The sequence below is a fragment of the Equus przewalskii genome, chromosome 17 (genome assembly GCF_037783145.1).
Source record: "Equus przewalskii isolate Varuska chromosome 17, EquPr2, whole genome shotgun sequence".
NCBI classification, from domain to species: domain Eukaryota; kingdom Metazoa; phylum Chordata; class Mammalia; order Perissodactyla; family Equidae; genus Equus; species Equus przewalskii.
This window is the reverse complement of record NC_091847.1, coordinates 57,113,419-57,126,137: the sequence shown is the minus strand read 5'-3', so window position 1 is coordinate 57,126,137 and position 12,719 is coordinate 57,113,419. Positions and strand designations below refer to the sequence as shown.

At 37.1% G+C, this 12,719-nt stretch overlaps 1 protein-coding gene across 30 annotated transcripts in view; it reads left to right on the top strand.

Annotated features, from left to right (window-relative positions):
• Positions 1–12,719, top strand: part of ZNF385B (zinc finger protein 385B) — a 385,687-nt gene that overhangs the window by 303,076 nt on the left and 69,892 nt on the right. For all 30 annotated transcript variants that reach the window (XM_070581599.1, XM_070581604.1, XM_070581606.1 and 27 more), the window contains one exon: positions 776–918. In XM_070581599.1, coding sequence (XP_070437700.1) covers positions 776–918 — 143 coding nt within the window. The remainder of the gene's footprint in view (positions 1–775; positions 919–12,719) is intronic.

Below are 12,719 nucleotides of genomic sequence, written 5' to 3'. Positions count from 1 at the left end.
CTCGCCTACACATGGAGTAAACCAGCTCTCTAAAGAGATGACAGCTCATATGATTATTAAAAGGGAGAGCTGCTAAAATAACACAAGGCTCATTAGAAATAAAAGTTGAAGACAAAAGTTTGAGTTTCGGTCCCAGCTCCTCCCTGTCCCCCAAAACCTTACCCCCACCCAGGCTGTAATCACCCCTTTTGATTCTTTTACTATCCAATGTCTGGATAGCCTTTTTCCCTCCAAGGAAGGGCAACTCTCAGTTTGTTTTTTCAGAGTACAACTTGTTTGAATCATAACTTTCTTGGGAGCAGACAGTAACTATAAGAGTTCAAGTTTTCTTCTCCTTGTAAAAACCCTATAATTATCTCTGATTTGCATAAACCATGCCTACTAGCCATTCAATGCCTCTGAATAGTAAAGAACATCTGGCTTCAAGAGGCTCCTCCCTTCCTCTCTCCTATATGTTTGGCTAGTGAGAGGCAATATTTGGACAACAGGATGATCTCATTCTGCCAACAGGATCTGTGTCCTATGTATCCAGGCCGAGTCTGAGCAGCCCTTGGCCCTTGCCATACGTAGGGAAGCATTCTGCATCACGGTCTTGGACAATGAGAAAGAACACCGTTTATAACTGTATTTTCTCCTCCTGTGCCATTTGCTTACTTCCAGTGTAACACTCTTGCTTGCAGATTTCAGCTCAGCCATCTTGTTTTTGCCCCACAGGTTGGGGAGGGAGATGGATGTGAGTGAGAGATTGAATTCATTTTTGTTTTGTTCTTGGCAGGCAGTACATGCCACACCACTACCCTTCCTGCTCTTGTGCGCACACCTACCCTGATGATGCAGCCTTCACTGGACATCAAACCATTTATGTCTTTTCCAGTGGACAGTAGTTCTGCTGTTGGGCTCTTTCCAAATTTTAACACAGTGAGTAAATGCATTTTTGTTTTATTTGTGTCCTCCTCAATCTCTTTTTTCATTACAGTTGTGGATAGGCAATCGATGTAGTCTGTTTTCAAAGTATGTAATTTTAGACTGTATATTGGTTACACTGCTTAGCTGTGTTGTGGAAGATAATGCCTCACCCATGGGAGTTAGTCCAAACAATAGCCAGCATGTTTATTTTACAAATATTTCCACAGGTGACTTCTCGCCTGTTGCTTTGTACAGTTTTGATAGACTTTTCAGTGGCTTGAGAACCCACGCCATTTCCGGGGTGCTGTTCACATGCTCAAGAACACAATTTAGAGTCATCAAGTCACCTTGATTTTCCCCTACTACTAGAAAGTAAAAAGTATCCACTTTATCTCCCTGGTACAGTTTTCTTTGGGAGATATTTTAGATAAAGACTTCTACACAAACAGAATTTTTATTTGGAGGCTATTGTGGATTATGTGAATCTGACTCTATTAGTTAAAAAAAAAAAAACCTTATTTTAAAATCTACATATGAATTGTCTGCATGATACTTTGACATTCCCTTTAAAACATAGGGTAAATATTAGTGAATTACCTATAATTACCAATGTTCTTCATTCAGGTCAGCTGACCTTCTTTTGTCTGAATGAAAGACATTTTTTAGGTGGGCCAAGTGGAGCGTGACATCTTTCAACAATAGAATTCAGCATAAAATCAGTCCGTAGCCAAATTCTAAGCTTATAGCAAGAGAAAAGGATAAACAGTTCAGGTGATTGCATAAATTATCTGTTCAGTCAATAAATACAGTCAGTTGGGGCATGCTGGTCTGCATGAATGGTACAGCATTATAGAAGCTGCCATAATCAAGAAAAATAGTTGCATTATTAACACCGTCAGACAATGAGCATCTGAAGGACTGCCAAATGTTTCCTTTTGCAAACTTCTCTTCTGTATGAAATGAAAACAGCAAGAGGATTTTCCCTCAAGGATTGTGAATAAAATAAGCTGACAGGCCTTCTGCTGTGGCTGAGCATTGTAAGGTAATTAGGGATAGGGGATCAGGCAACTTTTTAAAGAGCACTGGTCTTAGTGAGTAAACAATCGAGTGTTTTTGTCTTCTTTGGGTTTTTCAGAGACAAGTCAGATAGCTGAAAAAAAAAAAAAGGTCTCAAAAGGTGAGCATCCTTTCTAGTGCAGTGGAGCAGCTCAGTAAGATAAATCACACCTGTCCTGGTCACATGAATCCATCAGCAGTGACCGCCCCAAAGCACCGCATTGTGCCACATCCGGGAGCTTGAACTCAAGTCTATAGTATCCTCTATTGAAACACGGGTGATACATTTCAAACATAATCGAATTAAGACATACTCCATAAAACATTTACTGGATATTTGTATTTTGATTAATGTGCATTCGGAAGACAGCGTTTGTAGCCACTGCAGAAGTCTAGGCACAGTCGGGAAGTAGCATTGATGATGTGGGTAGGCATAAATGGCTCCTACTGTGGTTCACCTCTCTGTATTTTCTTTTAACACCAGTAATACATAGATACTTATTTCAAAGATTCAAATAAAACGTTAACATTCAAAGCAAAATGTGAAAGTCACCGTTCCCTTCCCCTGCATCGTGCCTATTCCCTTTGCAAGAGGAAAGTGTCCTCAGCACCTGGTATGCATCCTTCCTGCCCCCTTCTAGAAGTATACAGACCTAATAGGAACCCGATCACACTTGTCTTTTCACAACTGCACCACCTGATTAGCACTAGTCTCTAAGTTACTTTTTTCAATTATCAAACTATCCTACATATACCTCTCTGTTCTTAAAGGCTGTAAAACAAAAAAAGAAAGATTATTTTTATAAGGGTTTTTTAAGATAAAAATATGATTTCATAATGGCTTATTAATGTTGTGTTGAGCTGACAGACATACTAACTTACCTTTTTGTTTATTATACATAGCAGTTAACGTTATGACATATTTGAGAAAACCCAAAGAATAATTCTAATAATGAACTTCATTTTTTTTCCTTCTTGGAAGAAAATAAACTTGTAATTTTCAAATGAAAACACTTTTTGGTTAAGGTGAAGAATATAGCAAAGAACTACATTAAAAAATAATCATTTACTCTCTCTCTGTTATTGCCAAGGCACTTATTGGACAGAGAGCCTTTCTGGTAATGTGTTAAAAATTAAAGTCATTGCAAGTGGGCTCCTCTTTCATCTATAAATTTACAGGTAAAAGTCTATGTAAACCAAAACAGGCACCTCTTCTGTTTTGGAATATGACATTTCATTTCATTGGAATCCCATTTCATTTGTGCTATGTTTCTGATGTAACATTATCATAGTCCAATATAAAAACAAGAGGAAACCATTACTTTATTTATATATATATTTTTAAATCCACTTAAAGAAAATAGCAAAACTTTGAACTTCTAACACTTTCAAGATGAATTCATTTATCTTGTAAACAAACGAGTTTGTAGGATCCTGGGGTTACCTATGGTTTTTCACTGAGTTGCAGTTATAATTGCTCTAATTCTTTTCCCTTAGGCTTTGCCATTCAAGTGTCCAACTCACCCAATGGATTTCCTAGGGCGATTTCAAAAAGGTCGTTGTTCACATTTTCCTGCGAAAACATTTTTTTATCACTAATAATAATTACACTATATGATTGTATATTTGTGATGTTTTACGTCCTTCAAAGGACTCAGACCTTGAACATTTTAGTAGACCATAATTATTATTCCTATTGTCTAGAGGAAGAAAGAGAGTAAAAGAACTGAGACTTGAATTAGAATCTTCTGACTTCGAAGCTGATGTTCTGGCTCATCTGTGTCCTTGTCTCTTTTGGTCCACGTCACCTCCCACCTCATTTAGTGTGAACAAAGCTCAATCAGAAATCTTTTGTGCTTTTTTCTGGAAGCATGGTAGACAATTTTCAGCAGAATCATTAACTAGAAAGAGGAAAGGATTTTTTGAATGTGTAAAATAGGCCTCTACAAACAATATTTATGAAGCAGAATATATTGTAAAAACAGTTATAATTCTTGTTAGCAAATTTTAAAAGTATATTCTACTCAGTAGCCCTCTTGTTCTTTGAAAACCAAGGTGAATGCTACTGTAATCACTTTTTTTTTTTTTTTGGTGAGGAAGATTGGCCACGAGCTAACATCTGTTGCCAATATTCCTCTTTTTTTGCTTGAGGAAGATTGTCCCTGAGCCAACATCTGTGCCAATCTTTCTCTATTTTGTGTGTGAGATGCCACCAGAGCATGACTTGGTGAGTGGTGTGTAGGTCCACACACAGGATCTGAACCCACTAACCTGGGCTGCCAAAGCAGAGCACGCAAACCCAACCACTACACCACCAGGCCAGCCCCTATAATCACTTTTTATTTTTAACCAGGGATGTTATTAGTAAATATAAGAAATATTTCAACTCATAATTGTTATGAGAAGAATGATAGCACTATACATGGAGACCATAGCTGAAAGTTTCCGAAGTTCGAAGTTTTGCTATTTTCTTTAAGTGGATTTAAAAACACATATATAAATTAATAGTTTCCTCTTGTTTTTATAGTGGACTATGATAACGTTATGTCAAAAACATAGCAAGAGTGAAATGGGATTCTGTCTTATTCCAAAATAGAATAGGTGCCTGTTCTATACCAAATTGATGCAAGGAAGAGACAGGCCTCACAGCATTCATTTAGTGGCTGTCTTGCCTTATACTCCACAAGTGACAAAATCTCTCTCCATGTTTACATGTGAAGAATAAGCAAATAATTTGAGATACAGTACAAGCAGAGTTATGGAGAGACATGCTAAAGAAGATGGAGTTTGGATCCTGATAATTTACGGTGAGCTCTTTGTCAAGGATGCGTGTCTGGAGAACGATGATGTTAACTCTGTACTTTAGCAGTTGTACTTTACAGAGGGGCTGTTCTGAGCCACTTGCAGGTGAAAGACTGTGCAAACCAAAACATAAATTTTTAAAGATCTCAATCTTTATATCTAACGCTTAATAGGCTTCTCTGACTGGCTACCCACTAATGCTCACTTCCCCACCTTCAACTATTTGTCATTCAGGGCTCAACATACATGTCATCTCCTTCACAGGAAGTCTTCTGTGACTCTTCAAGTCTGAATTAAGAGGCTGTCCTCTATATTTCCAAAGTGCTCCAAGATTACCTCCATTATAGCAGTTGTCACACCACAGTCTAATTACTGGATTATCGGTCTTCATTAGAATGTCAGACCCTTGAGGACAGAGGCTATATATTGTTCATCTTTGTATGCTTGGTGTCTGGCACAGGTGCTTAATAAAACTTTTTTGAAGGAAGGAAGGGAGGAAGGGAAAAGAGACAGAGGAAAGGGCTCCAGTTCCTTGGTTTGCAATGTTCAGGCTCCTCTCTCCCACCAAGGGAATATCAACATTTCTGAGCCCCTTCTGTGTACGAGGTGATGAGCCCGGGTGTTTACTTTTATATTTATTTTCCAAAAAACCATCATCCTTTTTTAATCTAAAGGTAATAATTAGTTATAAGCTTTCCTCTATAGTTCCGTCTTTCTCTGGGTGGGCAGTGTGGAAACTTTGCAAGTGTCTGCTACATTCCTTGTCCTCGGCTCTAGTCTTAAGAAGATTTAGTTAAAAGACAAAGTCACTAGTTACTGAATTTTATTGAAAACATAATATATGCGCTAAAGAGTACTGGGTTTGGAGAAGAGGATAAACAAAATAAATAAAACAAAATTACCCTACTGCCCAAGAAACATAGAGGAAATAGAATAAATAGATTAGAAAAGACAAGATAATAAAAACCATAGGCAAAGTGGAAATAGTTACTGAACTTTATAGTGTTCAAGAAAGGACAAAAAGAGTGAATATTTTTGTATCCCAGTAGAGCTATTTTCATTATTTTGTTATTCACTTTATTTAAATTTGTCAAATGCTCCATGATCATCCTTTAATTATTGTACATGTTTTGGTAGCTGCCAAAATATACACAATTGTTTCTCCAATTTTTATCTTTGTTCAACCCAAATAATACTTGGTGTTTAATTCTTCTTAAGAAGAGACTTCTTCAGAAATTGACAATTGTTCAGAATTGAAATAAATTGCATACTTATCATGATGGTTAGTATCAACTTAATATGATAAAATAAGTTCAATTAGAAGACATATCCACACGTATACTGTTATGGACTGAATGTCTGTGTCCTCCTCCCCACATTCAGGTATTGAAGCCCTGATACCGGTGTGATGGTATTTAGAGATGGGGCCTTTGAGAGGTAATTAGGGTTAAATGAGGTCATGAGGGTGGGGCCCTAATAATGAGATTGGTACCTTTATAAGAAGAGACCCTGGGGAGCTTTCCTTCTCTCCACCATGTGAAGACAGGGTGAGAAGGGAGCCACTAGCAAGCCAGGAAGAGCTCTCACCAGACCCTGACCATGCTGGCACCCTGATCTCAAACTCCTGGCCTCCAGGACTTTGATAAAATAAAGTTCTGTTGTTTAAGCCGCCCAGTCTATGGCATTTTGTTATAGCTGCCTGAGTTGACTAAGACACATAAGCACCTGTATGTTGTATGTGATGATAAATAGGTCGGGTTTCTGTCTAACAGCCACAGTTTGGGTACATGCACAGATGTATTTGTGTGCCTCTCCAGAGCTAAAGTTCCAACCAAGAGCTGCCTTAAGAACACAGTCACCTGTTGGTTTCTTTGCTGATTGACAGGTGTTTTCCATGCTTATTTATTCCAAATGTCTTTATGAGTCCTGCCATTTTTTGCAGCTGCTCCAGGAAAGCATAAGTACAATGGAAGTCACTGCTGCTTTATGGCAAGAGGCTTAAAGATCTTATTTTCATGGAAAATAATCTGATTTTTACTGCTTACCTTGAAATTATTTTTTTCCTGACACTTGAACAAATATGTGGAATGGAATAAAGATTATTTCTAAAATATGAAGTCCCAAATCCCTGCATGATTCTTTGAGTCATCCAGACGAAATGTGAAATGATCTATATATTTACCATTTATTTTATGATTCTCTGCTCTTTGAGATTCTGGGCCATGCATAATTTGGCAATATCAATGAATATTTCTTGTAGTAGAAATAATGCATTTATCAAGGAGGTCCAAAATAAAGAAATTAGGAATCAAAATCATGTTTATTTTGCTGTTAATTCATGGCATATTTCTCATGAGGTGCTATTTTAAGGAAATCTGAAGGAAGGAAGCTAGAATATTTCAGTTTTTTCCTGCCTTTAATACCTTTACCTCTTTAATGAAGTCTTTATTTAAATATTTGGATACATACTTTTCCTTTATTTGAATTTTTCTTTGATTTAAATAAAACACTTTACCTCTTCCAATGCAACTCAAATGTGAATTTTTGCCATTTGAGTCTTCTTTTTTCTCTAGTAAAGCTTTGCTGTCATTAAAAAATTATACATTCCAGGGGCTGGCTCAGTGGCGCAGCAGTTAAATTCACACATTCCTCTTCTCGTTGGCCAGGGGATCACCAGTTCAGATCTCGGGTGTGGATGTGGCAACGCTTGGCAGCAAAAACCATGCTGTGGTAGTCATCCCATATATAAAGAGGAGGAAGATGGGCACGGATGTTAGCTCAGGGCCAGTCTTCCTCAGCAAAAAGAGGAGGATTGGCAGCAGTTAGCTCAGGGCTAATCTTCCTTAAAAAAAAAAATTATACATTCCATATTTCCTAGGATACTAGTATGTCCAGCTACTTGAAATGACACATTTATCCCAGTCAAATAAAAAAGAGAAAATTGTTGAATTTTTATTTGTGTGATATGCTTAAAATATATTGATACGTCATATTGTTTTGTTGTTCTAGAGAAATGTATAGTACTGAAATATGCCAAATTGAAATTTTCCATGGTTACTCAAATTTACTCGAAGAGGAAGAGGAGGATGGCCTTCTGTCAGACTTAGATAAGTCAACAGAACATTCCTTAGATCATTAGAAAAAGTGGTTATAGGAAATCTTTGAAATGTGGTTCAAAACTAAAGAAGATTCTGTACAAATATTTAAGCATAGCTTCCTGCCTAGAAGTTTTTACATCTCTGTTAAATATGACACAGAGAAAAATTATGTTAACATGACCACTGGGAGGAAAAAATTACATAGTGACTATTGTCTCCATCTCCTCTTCAAACTACAAACATGTCCTTTTCAAATTTAACTCATGTCCCTTGCCTCATTCTAAAGTCTTAAGATGTATCTGCTAAAGACTTTGTGTTCAAATCTCCCCTTTTCTCTACTCACTCTTGAAACCCCTTTAAAAGATGTAGATATTATTTGTATGATATATATATATATATATGTATACATGCACATTGATATAATGTGTGGTCATATGTGTTCACTCTCCCTAATGAAACTTTGTTCAGGGTGTCTAGGAAAAGGCATTTATTCACAACCACTTTCTGAACGTCTACATGTGCCAGTCAGTGTGCTAAGGAGGGGTTATAGTGAAAAAGACAGAAGCTCCTCACTGTCTGATAGAAATTACTTCCGCCTCTTGTATAATTCACCATAACATGATAGAGGATTCTGCTCATAGTGAATAGTAATTCAGTTGATAAAAGCTGCCAAGAAACATCAGATTAAGACTTGATGGGCCCTTATGGGATAAGAGAACACAAGGTTTCAGGAGCCTGTAAAAAGAGGCATTGAAGTCCCATCATGCTATGTCCTCTTGCTTGTCCCTTTCATTATCCTGGTCTCAACCTCACATGGCTCTGGGACCTCATTTTCAGTGCTAGAATTTCAAGGATTATGTGTACTTGGAGGGCACATCAAATTTTCTGGCAAGATAGGTCTTCAGTCTTGGCGCTGTCCCAGGTCAGCATTTTTTAAGAGTAGAGTCAACTTGGAAAAAGTGTCCCTGTCACTTCTTAAACAAATTTATCTTATTCTTAACAAATCTCCGGTTAATTAAAAGAAGAAGGAACCAGCAACAACCTTGTTCTTTGCTTCTCTCAGTGACCAAGACTGTATCTGCCTGTGATAAAGTGGGAGAGCTTAATAAATTTAAAAAAGTAGAAAATATTATGGTACAGAACATTCCCCCCAGCCCAGAAAAGGTATTTCTAAATTGGTTGCTCTATAAATATTAATTGATGGTGGAGTTCCCTGTAACATTTTATCAAAAACTTGGGAACCTATCCAGCAGCACAGACCGTTGTTTTTTTTTACTTCCTCCTAGATTCTTGTATTCAGAATTAGGTCTCAAATCTCTTTTGGGGAGGGAAGAACATGTTTTGGAATATTCCAGTCTCTCTACTTTTATAGTTGCTGTCGAGGGTGCGAACGATGAATGGGAGTGCTATTGAGCAATCTGTGAACTTTCAACATCTTTGCGCAGCTCAGCAGGAATCTTGGAAAAATACTTTTTTCACAGATTTAGCTGTCAATTTAGGTTTTCTTACCTTCCTTTTTATATTCTGATGCTTGAAATAGATAAAAAACACATAAAGTATATGAACAATACCTTATTTTCATGGAATTCTAGTATCAGAGGTCTATAGTATATTTTAAAGACATTTTACAAGTAATTCTTTTAACACACCCACATATGAAATTGGCTACATGTGTCATTGCTGTACCCTTTTTGCAAAGCACAAGGTTGAAGAATATAACCTAGTCTTCTCCTTTCTTCCAATAGACAGCTCTGACACTGAAATGGAAAAAAGTTAAATATCAGACAAGCAAGAGCTGTCTCCACCTGCCATATCTTGAATTTAAATGTGTGGATTTCTCACAGGTTATTCACGTGGGACATATTTTTTTAAGTATCCAATAAATCCTTGTGGCTCCTAAAGTCAGGTTAAAAAACTCTCCTTTGCAGTATGTTCTATGTAGAAGATAGAATTATCTTGTCAGTCTCTTACTTGCTTTCTCTTATTGTGAAGTTCCCAGAGCCAAGTAAAGATCTGAGTGGTATAGTAGAAAATATATCTGATCTCTTTCACAGGTTATGATTTACAAATAATCAGAGGTATACAGAAAGTCTCCAATAATTAAAGACATGTGTCTGGGTCTAATTTCTTTACTTTCCTTATGTAGACACCAAACTTCCATAATATGTAAGATGGCTCATTATCGTAATAATATAATCAAACTCACAAAATCTCCATTTCTCAAAATGAGCTGAAGCTATTAGATGCTAAAATGATTACTAATAGCCACTATCACATGGGATATACTTAAGTGTCAACTTTTTAAGTATCCCCCTTCTGAAGGAGGTGGGGGCATTCATTTATTTACAGTTGTACCCCAGCTCCTCCCAAAAGCCTCGTGGAGCGCTCTCTCTGATCTCAGAGAAGTAGCTCTGCTTGACTTGTTCCAAAGTAAGCCTCTAACAGTCCCATCTAGCCTTGACTCTGCTTCATGCCGCCTGGGAAAGCAGGAGCCAGAGTGGAGGGGAGAAGCGAGGAGAGCGATCTACTTCGTTGCATAAGGAAAGAGCACTGGATTAGGAGTCAGCAGAGCCATATCTGGACTCTTAAGAAAGTCATTTTTCTCATCTTAGCTTCACTTTTTCCCACTTTAAAACTACGGGTGATAATACCTTCCTGGTCCATAGCATTACACCATGACAATCTGAGATGATTATGTTTATGGAGACTTGAGGATATGGCTGAATATTTAGAAATTTTTGGAATTTAGTGAGAATCTGTGAGAAAATCGTAACTATATAACATATCGCCATACTATTTTTAATAATTTAAAATACCAATGAATATCAAATGAGAGAATGTTTATGAAAGGACTCTTAAAACAGCAAAGCTCTAGTCTTATAATTATTAATACTTTTATTAGTATTCCTCTCCCTTTGATCTCTTCTTCCTAATCAATTACCTTAAATAAACCAAGTTTTGTTTATCATTGGGCCTGGCTTTGTGCATTAGAGCAATCCTAATTAAGGTAAACGATAAGGATATACGTATGGCTAAGACCTGGATCTTGAGTTTCAGAAATTTACACTCAGTTGAAAGTAGTCATGTCTGGTAGTAAGCAGGCACTCAATTTATGTTGGCTGACTCAGATAATAGTAGGACATCCTTAAAAATCAGAATCACTTGACTGCCTGAAAGCAATGGAGAGAGGCTGCAGCTGAATTTGGAGCAGGGCTGGGGAGAAAGTCTACTGAGTGGAGGTTGGGAATAACTACAACCAGTTTGGTTGGATTCCATTTTTCCCTGTTTACCTTCAATGATATTTGGACTTTAAAGGCTACGTATAAAGGTATTTTGAACCTGAGAGCTGTGTACCTTTGACACATTGCCATTGACTCCTAAGACATGACAATGTTTTCTGTTATATTTTTGAAATACTGTTGACTTTCAAACATAGAACTTCATTCTGGCATTATTCATTAACCAAACTGACATTAGTTAAAATAGAAATTTTAAAAAATATTTTCAACTCAGTCACAGTAGCCAATACATTGAATTATCCTTCATGTATTGATAATGCATATTTATTCTAAAAATTCTTTGCCCTTTTGACTTTTACAGATCTCCCTTTACCCTGCCTCCCCCTCACCCCTTTTTTTTTAAATTTGAATTGCTAATCATATGAAAAGGCCCACTTAACCTGCACCCTGAGCAGTGACATCTAACTGTAAGTTTGATAATTATTCAAAAAAGATTAGTGATTTTACATTCTATCCCCAAATAGTATATAGACCTTAAGGGTATGCACATACATATGAAAATTATTTTTTCTCAGAAAACAAATAGCCTAAATAAAACTTTAAAAATTATACAAGCCAAGATTTCATAACTCCATAGTCATTAGAAACAGCAGAGAAATGGGTCAATCTTTAGACTTCTGTGAGGGGAATAAAAGGTTTAAAACAGATACATTTTAAATCCCTTCCTTCATAAAAGAACTTTCTAGAAAGACAGCCTGTATCAAATAGCTCATCACTCCTTATGCAATCAGACCCTCCATTGTCTTCAGAGAAAGAGCTGCTGCCTGGCAAGCCTGGCCCCTTTAAAGGGTGAGTAGCTTCTGAAGAAGCATTGTGACACCCAGATGTGGAGGTCTTTGAAGCTCCACTTCTGGGGAACCATCATTTTGTTACAGAGCAAAAGTAATATCAGAATTTCCTGGGAATCAGTCATCACAGGAAATTATCAGCAATTCATAGACTTTCCCTTTTGCGTTTGCTTCGCCCTCAAGGGTAATCACAAAAGATTATAGTCTCCATTTCAGCTTTCATATCACTGAAATATTCTTCTCTGCCTGGAGCATGATTGATTTCCAGAGGCCGGCTTTTAACCTCGGCGTTGGGAGGCCAATCGGACTGCAGTGGTTTGAGAACTGCCAGCAATCGTTATTGTGATATTGTTCTGTTGTGAGGCAGAAATTTGGTGATCCCTGACTAATTATATGAAATCTTTTAAATAAAGTGACATATCAACTTCTGGTGTTGTTAGTTATGGGTGTTTGTCTGATTTCAGTAAAAGTGTTAGAGGTTGGGAGACAGAAGGGTGAAAACAACCATCAAATGATTGTTGTGAAGACTTTGACATGCCAAGCACCCTGATAGGCTGAATTTCAGAATGGAAAACAGAATAATTCAGAAACGTTTCTGAAAATCTTCAAAGGGAGTAGATGGATTATAAATAAAAATGATTTTTGCTTCAAAACATTAAAACTTTTCTGGAATGTTCCTGAGGGATTTTGTGGTTCACAACAACTGGCACTGTGGTTCATGTAGGTTTTTCTCCATTGCTTGATCAGGAAATCTTGATGCCATATTTATG